This window comes from Mus musculus, chromosome 2 (genome assembly GCF_000001635.26).
Source record: "Mus musculus strain C57BL/6J chromosome 2, GRCm38.p6 C57BL/6J".
NCBI lineage: Eukaryota > Metazoa > Chordata > Mammalia > Rodentia > Muridae > Mus > Mus musculus.
Genome location: NC_000068.7, coordinates 27,109,616 through 27,121,679, shown reverse-complemented (window position 1 = coordinate 27,121,679; position 12,064 = coordinate 27,109,616). Strand labels below are relative to the sequence as shown.

At 51.4% G+C, this 12,064-nt stretch overlaps 1 protein-coding gene across 2 annotated transcripts in view; it reads left to right on the top strand.

The window, feature by feature from the left end:
* Positions 1-11,301, top strand: part of Fam163b (family with sequence similarity 163, member B) — a 32,099-nt gene extending 20,798 nt beyond the window's left edge. For both annotated transcript variants that reach the window (NM_175427.4, XM_030246644.1), the window contains exons 2-3: positions 8,017-8,132; positions 8,790-11,301. In NM_175427.4, coding sequence (NP_780636.1) covers positions 8,040-8,132; positions 8,790-9,200 — 504 coding nt within the window. In that variant the 5' untranslated portion in view covers positions 8,017-8,039 and the 3' untranslated portion in view covers positions 9,201-11,301. The remainder of the gene's footprint in view (positions 1-8,016; positions 8,133-8,789) is intronic.
* The last annotated feature ends 763 nt before the right edge of the window (positions 11,302-12,064 follow it).

Below are 12,064 nucleotides of genomic sequence, written 5' to 3'. Positions count from 1 at the left end.
CTTAGCAGCCTGCTCCAGAAAGCTCCCCAGCCCCTTCTCCCTGAGCCCCAAAGCATCCTGTTTCTCTCAGGTACTCAGGTTAGCCTTTCTCAGAACCTGGTGGGAAGATCTCCCCTAGGCAAGGACAGATGAACTAGAATCCCTTTCTCTGCTACCTTGGCTCAGTGCCGGACACTGTTTTCTTCTCCCCCCAACCCCCAGCACTTACTGGGAATTCCTTGTTCATGGGGAATAATTGCAATCCCCGATCCCCATCACGAATGGGGTTCAATGGGTTACCCTAGGCACACGCTAAGCCAGTCAGTGTAGCGCCTGTGCAGCCCTGGACATCTAAGAGCATCTCAGACCTGTTACTGCTCTATCTTGGGTGACTGAACGCCACTTGTCCCTCTAAGAAGTTGGGGGATGCCGACCGCGAGGGGCTCTTGTAACTAGTTAGCATGCCAGAGTCTCATTCATTATCGGAATTAACCAGACAAATCGTTCCACCCACTAAGAACGGCCATGCACCTGGACACTGTTTTCATCCACGACTCTCACATTTGGTTGTACATTTAAATCACCAAGACTCCTTGCAGGTTGGTTAAAAATCCAACAACGTGGAGTAGATGGAAGGATAAGCTGTACTGAATCCGCATTGCAGATGAGGGAGCTAGGGCCCAGGAAGAGACCTCTAACCTAAGCTGTGTGTGTGTGTGTGTGTGTGTGTGTGTGTGTGTGTGTGTAGGGGGGCGGCTGTGAAAAGTCCTAGCCCTTGAGGGGAAGTATAGGGAAGAACCCAAGAACATCAGGGTGAGGTGGAAGGAAGTGAGCGCCAGTCCTTCACTCCTCCCATTGACGAGAAGCATGCCACATGGTTCCTTTGGTGTTTCTCAAATACGTGGTACACGCTGAAGAAATTCAGGAAGGCTTTCTGGATTAAGCAAACATATGTTCAGCTCTGATGGCAGTGGAAGTATGGGAAAAGGGTATCCCTGAGGGAAGGCAGGAGACTAGAGCCAAGGGAAGCCTGGTCACCCCCAAGACAGTTGGTAGTTAACTAGAGATGATGTAAGGCTGGATCTTGAGCAGAGCTGCCAGTGGCCTGTATGGCTGTCCTGGGCCAGCCCTGGGACCTGGCGCCCATTGCGGGTGTGTATGTATCTGCAAAGCGATGCTGAGACGCTCCAGCTGGATGGCCCGGGTGTTGGAGCAGCGGCTGCTGACAGCCCTGGGCACCTGGCCTGAGCTGGCAGCCTTCCCATCATGCCGCCAGGCTGCCTGCCGCTGGAGAGGACCCAGGCCCCAAGGAGCAGCAAAAAGCAGCCTGGGTCTGAGGGCCAAGTGAGGGCTGTGTGTCTCTCAGGCCTGGGAGAGGCTCTACTGTGAGTGTGGCCAGATCCCTTGGAGACCTGATTCATGCCTATCACATGATATCAGCCTGCCCCTCCCAGAATTCTCAGTGTTTCTCAAATCTTCCTAGGGAGGAAACTGAGGCATTTGGGCCTGTTCGGTGACTGACTGGAGAAGCACAGGCTGGCATTCAGGTCTGTTTGTGTACATTGTATAGGCCACTTCTTTCTCTGTCCTGAGGAGGAACCCCTGCTCTGCCATGCCTCTTGTAAGCTCCTTTCTCCCCTCAGTTCCAGCCCTGCATACATAAGGGCACCCTTGACTGGGGCATACGCTGTTGGTAGAATCCAGCCCCAGTCCCTGTGGCTGCCAGTGAGCCTGCATGTGAGCCCCAGGGGAGAGTCACTGCAGGACATTGAATCTTGACCTTAAAGGCACTCAAGTCCAACTTGCTAGCCACTTCTCTCCTCTTTGGCTTCTCTGAATGCAACAAGTTCACACCAGTATTTGGCTTCTATAGTCATCTGCCCTGGGTGTGAACAGGAGAAACCCACTTAAAGCGATGTTTTTATAGTCTCAGAGGGTCCTGGAGACTTCTAGGACATCTCCACATCTGTGTCTGTTTCTCCTGACTCTCTACACATTTAGCTGAGGATGCCAGCCCTTGCCACATGTGTCTTCACACATGCCGCTGACCAGCAGGGAGCCGAGAGTCTCCTAATTCCCTCCTAATTCTCAAGAGAGAAGCTTTCCAACCCTAGGGTCTGTGTCCACCTCAAGCCCATTTATACCCCTGTTATAATCAAAGGACAAACAAGAAGGGCATAAATGCAGCCACTGGAGCCTCTTGGCTCAGAGGCAGAGCCCAGAGGGGAGAGCCAGGGCAAGGCTGGGCTGTACCCCAAACTGTCTGCTGCAGACTTGTCTGCTGCAGTGCGTGTTCCCATGAGGGTGCCGTACGATTTAGGGCATTAGTACAGAGGAGATTTAAGGCTCAGCAGTCATGGGGCAGTAGAGAACACATTACTGCACTGAGGAAGATGGAGGGAGCCCCCGAGACCCTACACATTCCTGAGCACATCCGTAGATCTGGCTCTAACCTGACCTTGAACGTTTGTCTGGATGGGACTGGTGTAGAACAGGCCACTTTCCCCTTCCCAGGCTGTGGTTTGTACATCATCATCACAAGTGGGCAACCATGGGGGCCCATATCATCTCAGAGAGAGGGGTCTGTCTGACAAGCAGGTGGGATGATAGGAATGAAGGCAGCCTCTGTGCAACAGAGAGCCTGGCTACTCCTCCTCCCTCCTCCTATGGCCACCAGGGCCCTGTCCCTGCTGCCATCTCTTTCAATAGTAAGATACCACTGTGTGACACGTGCAGAACAGTTTCACCTTAGTTAGGACATTGTTTGCTTTAGTACACACCTCCCAGGTGGACCCTCCTCAGTCTTCTTCCTAGAGAATCAGGGTTTCAGTACCTACCTCACCCTTCCCAGCTTCTCTGACCACTGAGAAAAGCTTTCTGGGATCTCTTCAGTGACCCCAGAAAAATCAATGTTCCTTGCACTCCAACAGAGGGCCGAGAGCAGAGCAGTCGATTCTAGTGGCACCAGTGACTGTTTGGGTTCACCCTAGCAAGGCCAGCTGGCCCCAGCCTCTGGAGAGGCCGAGGGGGGCAGAACTGTTAGGCAGCATGCCCGGGAATGTGAAGGGTCCCTGGGGCTCCTTCTCTGTCTGTCTCTCCAGCATGTCTGCACCCCATTGTCTCACACTTTGGGGCTGTCTGGACTTGCCTGTATTTGGAGTTGTCCCTATATCTGTCTGTCTGTATCTCTTGCCTTGTTGCTCTGGGTCTGTCTGGACCTGCCTGTCATCTGTCCATCCATCTGTCTTCTGAGATCTGAATTCCAGTCCCAGCCTTGCATCAAAGCATGGCCTGAGCAAGACTCTCCCTGACAGTGCATGTCCATGTCTCTTCCACCTGTACTCAGGCCATCTGATCCTCCCAAGTCAAAGTGTAAAACACCTCATCTAGACTCGCCCCACCTAGACCTGGAGAGTCAGAAGCAAAACACCGGTCTGTCCGTTACTCTCATACACCCCTGGAAGAGGATTCCTCAGTCTAAATCCCGGCAAGTCTTTGGGCAGGTTTAGCAGAGATTTAGAAACATGCACCACAGGGCGTTTCCTTGCATGTTTCTGTAACAGTAAAAGGTGGATAATTGTGTCTGTAGGGTCCAGTGGTGTGAGCTTGAGTTCTTCAGCCTAAAGGAGTATGACCTGGGCGTGAGCATGCAGAGAAACTCCACAGTGGATCCAGAGGGCTCCCTAAGACCATCACTGCAGCATGGGGCTAGACCCCGCTGCATGAAGCAAAGGAAGGCGCAACATGTCTTAACAGCAGCTTCTTTGAAAAGAGAAGAGGAAAGTGTTAGTGTGTGCGCATGGATGTGTGTGCTTAGGACAAGACTGTGGAAGGGGAAAAGCAGAGCTGAGACAGGTTGTTGCTTCCAGGGCAGAGCAGAGGATGGAAGGAAGGAAGGAAGGAAGGAAGGAAGGAAGGAAGGAAGGAAAGGAAGGAAGGAAGGAAGGAAGGAAGGAAGGAAGGAAGGAAGGAAGGGAAAGGAAGGAAGGAAGGAAGGAAGGAAGGAAGGAAGGAAGGAAGGAAGGAAGGAAGGAAGGAAAGGAAGGAAGGGAAGACACACTTCAAATGCACCTGGATTTGTGTTGGGGTCTGTAGGACCAATCACTTTCTATAATTGAAAAGCAATTTTTAGGCTAAAAACAAATGAGAAGAAAATAAACCTGAGTGTGGAGTCAGTGGGGAGCCACTGTTAAGAATTGCTTGTGGGGACTTTGAAAGTCTTTGGCTTCGACTCTATCCCCGTGGGAACAAACACAGAGAGAGACAAATGGTGGCCTTTCAGGAGGCTTCAGTGGGGATCCTAACATTGCCATTTTAAAATTGCTACAGATACAAGGGGTAGAGCAAGTAAATTTAGGTTATTAAAAGAGAAGTAAAGATTAAATTTTAATGAATAAAAACTCAAACCAAGAAACAGAATCCCAGCGTTTAGATGTAAATACTCATGGGGCTTAGATCCTTACTTCTGAAAACATAAAGTGTGTTGGCGGGAGGTGCCTGCTGCAGTCTCAGCACTTGGTCAGTAGAGTCAGGAGGCTTGGGGGGGGTCTGAGGCTGGGTTTCAAAACCACTAAGGTAAAAGCACTGAGCTGGGGGAAGGTTCAGTGGGTAAGAGCTGGGCTTAGGAACTCCAGCCCCTGTGTAAAGTGCTGGGGGTATGGCCCTGCACCTATAGCCTTTGTACTGGGTTGAAGACAGGAGGTCACCATGTCTTGGTCCCCAGCCTAGAAAATAAATAATGAGCTCCAGGTTCAGTGAGCAACCCAGTCTCAAGGGAATGAGGCACGCACACAAATTAATTAATGAGTTCATTTGTAATAAAAGACCCTAGACTCTGGTTGCTGTGAACATTGAGACGGTGAGTACCATCCTGGAAAACTCCACCAAGGGCTCATGAGGTCTCCAGGATGGCACAGCAATAACCACAGAGAGGTCTCCAAGCCTACAGTCCCCCTCAGACAACGGGAAAACTGACTTCAGTCGGTGGAAACCCATCCAACGATCAGCCATGCTGCAGTGAGACTGGGAAGCTAGGGCCCCTCTAGGAGGTGATGGGGTAAGAACTAGGCATGGATGCCCTTCCGCCTTCAGATGAGGCTTTGTAATCACCAGCTCAGCAGGCTCTTTTACCTTTATCCGGAAGAATCCGAGTAAATAGCTTGAGAGAAATGAACCTTGGGGAGACGGCTGTTGTGTGTTTGCTGTGATATTGCTGGAAGAGTAGCAGCTGGGAGGGAAATCCCATGATGAAAGAACCAGGCCGAACCATCGTCAACGCAATGTCACAAGAAGGGGAAACGATGGCAGGCATCTCCTGATGCATCAGGAGGCCAGCTTAGAGTTCCAAGCGGCCATTGAAGGACCTCTTAACTGTCACACGAGGAAATAGGCCATCTCTAATACATGGGAAGTCCTGTGAGGTGGACAGTTCCATTTCTTTTCTAGTCACGTGAAACAAAGGCAATGGTAGGGCGGTTGAGAACTCTGGAATGGAAGGTTGTAACACACATGGGTCCTAACTCGAGCAGTCCATTGTAAGAATGGCATCACAGAGAACGAAGAGGCCAAGCAGAGGAGAGACTTTTCTGAGTGCCCCCTGTCATCTGAACAGAAGTGTTTATGGGTAGATTGAGATATGCTGGCTTTCCCTTTAAATATTCTGGTCACTCCCTCCATGTCATCTCCCATGCTCTCTGAAAAACCAGAGACTTAGGAGTGGAGGAAGGGCTAAGCTTGCCCAGGTACAGGGCTGGTCAGAGAGAGTCCCGGAAGATGGAAGGACTGTGAGAAACTGGAAAGTCTTACTTCAAATGGCACTGGCCAAGATGGGAAAGGTTGCCTGGCAACAGAGGAAGGGAAGACTGTGACAGCAGGTGAGGCTGTCACTCAGCACAGGCCCCACCTGTGGGATGAGCCCTGCAAGAGGTACATAGAACGCAGGCTGTGTGCTCCCTGCAGTGAAGAGCTCATGCCACCAGGGCAGCAGAGATCTGTCTTCTAAGAATTTGTCCTGAGAAAGTCATCGGGGTTGGTTTTGTGGATCCCCATCACGTCCCTGTAACGTCACCGGGAATATATTTTTCTAAATATAAATTTTCTAAATAAAAAGAAATTGGTTTTTTTTCCTAGTCTCATGAGATGAAAAGAAAGAAAGAAAGAAAGAAAGAAAGAAAGAAAGAAAGAAAGAAAGAAAGAAAGAAAGAAAGAAAGAGAGAGAGAAAGAAAATCTACTTGTGGCATTAAACTGGACACACAATGGTGAAAATAGGACTGAAAAGATGGCTCAATCAATGTTTGCTGCTCACACAGACACACACACACAACCAAAACAAAACAAAATGAAAAAGCCAGAAGTGGTATGCTTTTGTAATCCCAGCACTGGGGAGGTGGGGAGAGGTAGACAGGCAGGGGAGGGCATGTTGGCCAGCCATTCCAACTACTTGGCAAGTGCCAAGCCAGTGACAGAACCTGTCGAAACAAAATAAAACCAAACAACTCTCCCCGCCTCCCCCACACACACCTGAGGCTGTCAAGGAGGCTCAGCAGGTGGAGATGTGTGTGGCAACCCAGTTCCATCTGTGGACACACATGGTAGGAGAGAGTTGACTCCCAAAGTTTGTTCTCTGATCTCCAAATGATGTGTGCACACAAATAAATAGATGTTATAAAAATTTTAAGTGGGAAAACAAAACCAAGATGGATAGCTCCTAGTAAAGACTATGGCAGATGGACCTCTGCCCTCACACAGCACATACATGTATCACAACCAACACATAACCATGCACAGCTAGACAGAGGCAGGACAACTGGTGAAATTATGTGCTGTGCATTTTACTGTCACTAAATATATTACCGGGATTGGCTCTGTTAAATGGTGCGATATGTCAGAAATTACACCACAGAAGAAGGTGTATGAATGTGGGAAAATAGGCAAAGAGCCAGATCCGCCAGGTCTGAAGCCAGCATTCGGCTGAACTGTGTCTGGCACTTATTTGCTTGTTTTTGAGACAGGGTCTCATGTATTCCAGGGTGACCTCAGAGTTGCTATGTTGCTGGAGATCACTTCCAACTCCTGACCCTCCTGCCTCCGTCTCCCTGTTGTGATCACACATATATGCCACCAGGCCCTGCATTGGGTACATTTTTTTTAAGTGGGAGTGTCGAGCTAGGCTGGAAGGGAGATTATTAAAGCTAATGCTAAAAGACACGCTCAGGAAAGCTTTGCTGTTGGACTCAGGATGGCTCAGTCAGTAAAAACGCTTGCCTTACATGTATAAGGACCTGGATTCCACTTCCTAGCACTTATGGGAAAACACAGTATGATGGCACACATCTGGAGCTCCAGCACTGGGGAATCAGACACAAGAGCTCATTGGCCAGCAGCTAGCCAATCAGTGAGCCTCAGGCTCAGTAAGTGATGTCTCCAAAAGTAAAGTAGGGACAGATGAAGACAACTGATATTGACCTGTGGCCTCCACACTGACATGCCATGTACACACATGTACACGTGCACACACGTGCACGCGCGCGCGCGCACACACACACACACAGAGAGAGAAAGAGAGAGAGAGAGAGAGAGAGAGAGAGAGAATTTCAGGTCAGGGGCTGGAGAGTTGGCTCCGTGGTTAAGGGCACCAGTAACTCTTCCACAGGACCCTGGCTCTCAGAACCCACACAGCAGCTAACAGCTGTCTGTCACTCAAGTCCCAGGGGATCTGAAGCCTTACAGTCTTCATCAGCACACATTGTGCACAGACATACATGCAGGCAAAAACTCATACACATAAAAATTAAACAAACTTCAATGTCAGGCTATTAGCATTCACCTTTTACAAACAGGGAAGCTGAGACTAAGAGGTGGAGCAGGGCTTGGAGGCTCGGAGTCTCCTCCCACCTGCCCGTCCCAGGCGGATGCCTAGTCTGTGGTGAACACATTCTGGGGGATTGCCTTCTCCCTCTTGATGGTCTTGTAGAGAGTAGACTAGTGGCTTTGCATAGAGGCACTAACAATGCTGTGGCCTATGGTGTCTGTTGCAGGCTGTTGATGGAGAAGTGGGCGGATGACAGCCGGGACTGTGGTCATCACTGGGGGCATCTTGGCAACTGTGATTCTGCTCTGTATCATCGCTGTTCTGTGCTACTGTCGGCTTCAGGTACTCCCAAGGGATGGGGAAGGGGACCGGGTTTGAGTGGAGCCTGAAGGGTGGCTCTGCAGAGGAAGCCATCTGACCAGGGTGTAGGATAGAGTGCAGGAGGGTACAGCCAGACTTCAGGGGAAAAGCTCTGCAGTGGGGATAGAGTATGGCTGTGCTGTTCAGTGGTCAGCTATCCAGCTCACTGACGGCTTTGGCTAAGGCTCAGAGAGCACCAAGGACTTAGCCAGTGACATGCAGCCCTCTAGGATGGCAGCAGCGAACGGCGTGTTGTCTTGCATACCCTTCCCTACCAGAGCTCTAGAGGTTTTTGAGGTCCCATGTCTTCCCAAGAGGAGGGGTAACCTGTGTGCAAAGCACACCCAGTGCCTGTGACTGGACTCTAGGATATGAAACAGCTTATTCAGTTCTGCCCACTCTCAGGTTTCTTACCCATGTGTGCCTCAGTTTATCTGCCTGCAAAATGGAAGTTAGAGTTACATCCAGCTGTGTGGGTGAGATAAATAAGTGACATAACGCAGGGACCTCAACTCCAAGTGGGTGGGGGTAGATGCTGAGTGGTGGTGGAGCAGCTGGAGGTGACTGAGAAGGGCCACCTTCCAATGGACACTGGTGGGGAGTGCACTGTGGTCACCCGGGTCCTCTGCCTACATACAGTATTACTGCTGCAAGAAGGACGAATCCGAGGAGGACGAGGAGGAACCCGACTTCGCTGTGCATTCCCACCTGCCGCCCCTGCATTCCAACCGCAACCTCGTGTTGACCAACGGGCCTGCTCTCTACCCAGCTGCCACCACCTCTTTCAGCCAAAAGTCCCCGCAGGCCCGGGCCCTCTGCCGCAGCTGCTCCCACTACGAGCCGCCCACCTTCTTCCTGCAGGAGCCAGAGGACGAAGACTTTGAGGGTGTGCGCAACGGCGGGGGGCGTGTGGCCTACAAAAGCATCAGCCAGGAAGATGTGGAGCTGCCCTCTGCAAGCTTCGGAGGCCTGCAGGCGCTCAACCCCAACCGCCTCTCTGCCATGCGGGAGGCCTTTTCCCGAAGCCGCAGTGTAAGCACTGACGTGTGACAGGCCTCTATCCTGCCGAGGCGCCCAGCCCTGGGTCCTGAGGTCATGACAGGATACCCACGGCACACCCTGGCCCCAACTCCAGACCTCTGCTCAGTCAGTCTTCCCCGTATCCTTGTCCTAGGGGCTCCTGGAATGAGGAACCCCTGGGCCCTCTACAAGGATAAAGCCCAGTGAACCAGATGTGGCAGCTGTGAGTAGGGACAGCTGGCACAAGAAGGGCAGCAGGGGACAGGAGGGTAAGGTAAGGCTGTGTTGGGGCCCAGGGGCCAGGTCCTATTTCCAGGAAGTGAGAAGATGGATAATGTCAACCCTAGCAACTTGCCTGTCTCTGGCTTCATGGTCCTCCCTGTCAGTTCCTCACCAGGCCTTGGGCTTCCTCCTGCTTAAGGAAGCAGTGGCCTTGCTGGTTGCCCATGGCCCTACAAGCATGAACCTTCCCTAGAGACTATGGACCAAATAAATATTCTGTCCCTTCACCCTGTCTCCGCTTTCCCATCCTTCTCTCTGTTCTCTCTTCACTCCTTCCCCCAGCCTCTGTCTTTCCCATCCTTCTCTCCGTTCTCTTCACTCCTTCCCCCAGCCTCTGTCTTTCCCATCCTTCTCTCCGTTCTCTTCACTCCTTCCCCCAGCCTCTGTCTTTCCCATCCTTCTCTCCGTTCTCTCTTCACTCCTTCCCCCAGCCTCTGTCTTTCCCATCCTTCTCTCCGTTCTCTCTTCACTCCTTCCCCCAGCCTCTTTCTCATCCTTCTCTCCGTTCTCTCTTCACTCCTTCCCCCAGCCTCTGTCTTTCCCATCCTTCTCTCCGTTCTCTCTTCACTCCTTCCCCCAGCCTCTGTCTTTCCCATCCTTCTCTCCTTCCCCCAGCCTCTCTGTCTCACGCTCCTGAACCTCGATGCCAAGCACCTGACACAAGCTTGAGATGCCCGTTGCTCTGGCCTCCTCCAAGATGGGCAAATCTCCCTGTAAGCAGGGAGAGCTTAGGAGTCATCAGTGTGGACACTTGCTCTGCCCAATCTGCTTTTTGCTGAAAGAAGAGGCATAGGCACAGACACCCCTGCTCCGGGAGGGATGACACTAAAATGTACACATCCGGCACTTAGCCCTACACCCAGACAAGTGAGAGACACATCCAGCTAGGTTGTGGAAGCACTGGAGGTGGCCCAGCTATGCACTAGAGGTCTCAGGTGTCGACTTGCTGTGACTCTTAGGCAAGCCATCCTATTCATGGGCTTGCCTCCCCATGCATGTACTTTGGGGGGATGGGGAGACTGGCTGCAGAAAGCCCTTTGAACCCTGGTCCTCAGTTGGTACTGAGGTCCTTAGGGGAAGCTGAGCTATAGACCACCCACTTCCTGTTTAATGCTCAGAATGAGGCACCCCAGGTCCAGACAGCCAGAGCTTGCTGCCCCTGTATGAAAGTCCTGTCTCTACCCAAGCTGCTCCAAGCCTTCAACTGTCTGAGAAATCCGTGTCAGGTGACCAAGATGCTCTAAGCCCAGGGCCCTAGCCATCAGGAACGTAGTTCTCCTGCTCTGAAAAGAGACACCATTCTTGGCAGCATAGCCTCAATTTCCTTTCTGCTCAGGCCCTGCCATGGCGCTCCAGACAGTAGCAAGTGTCCCCATGAAGGTGCCTTCCTGTAGGACAGTGGCCACCCCTGAGCCAGAGACCTCCACACTTATTACAGGCAGCTGAACCATGCCAGTGAGGATCTACTGTCTTTGGCATCCTGAATTCCTTCTCCTTTTCTTTTTCCTTCCTCAGTTTGGTCTTGCTAGTGGAATCCACCTTAGAATCACAGACAGTCCTAGCCTACTTTTCCCCCCTCTATGTCCTTTGTCCCATTCCATCCTGTGGCATCTGTCCTTTGCATTGCTTGGGGTATGGGTGAGGTAGGGAGGGGTGCTCTGGGCTGTTCTGTCTTTGCCTCCTATCTCTCCCCCTTTTTTTAAACCTCCACCATCTCTGTATAGATCCATAAACATCTTCAAAGTGAATTAAGCATCTGTCCCTGCCACTCAACACCACCATGGGACTTGCCAGGGACCCACACAGCACCCTGAAAAAGCAAAAGCCAATAAATTTGTTTCCCACAGCATGGTGCGTGGCTGCTTGTTCGTCCGTCCACTGGGCACCTTCAGGCACAGACTCTCCCTGGAAGCAGATGGAGTCCACCTTCCCAGATCAAGCTGCTGAGAATAGTTCTTAGGCAAAGGGGGCATCGTAACAAGCCACCTTTGTTTCCCCATTCCCAGGGGTTTTCATGATTGCTGTTAACCAATCAGAAGAACAGATTGAATGTGATGGGCTGTGTTTCTTGGGGACAAGTGGCTGACTGTCTCTGATCTTACATCAGCATAGTTGCACACTGATGATATCCACCTCAGAAAAATGAAACCAGACATTGCTGGTGGCATACCTGACACAGAGCCTGGCATAAGAGCTGCACAGTAAAGGCCAACAGGAAAGAGTGTGGGATGAAGTCGAGAAGGAGGAAATCAGGAAGGGAAGGAGCGTGGAGGGGTAGTAGTGGGACTCAGGTGTGGCTGAGGCTTCAGTCCCTGAGACACACAGACACTGCTCTGAGTCCAGCTGGTGACCTGAAGCACTTCCGTCTCCCAACCCATTAACTCCTGGATTTGGGGGGCTTAAAATAAAATCTCTAGGAACAGCCCCCCTGTTTCAGCCTCGGTGGTACAGGCACACACAAAAGCAACAATGTACTAGGCTATGTTGCTGCCTCAACTTCCCCCAAAACACTAAGCCCTTCAGAAGCAAAGTTCTTTGGCAGACCTGTCCTGGGCAGAGTGACTACAAAGCACAGGAGAGGCCACCAGCCTCCCTACTATCTCAGCCAAAGG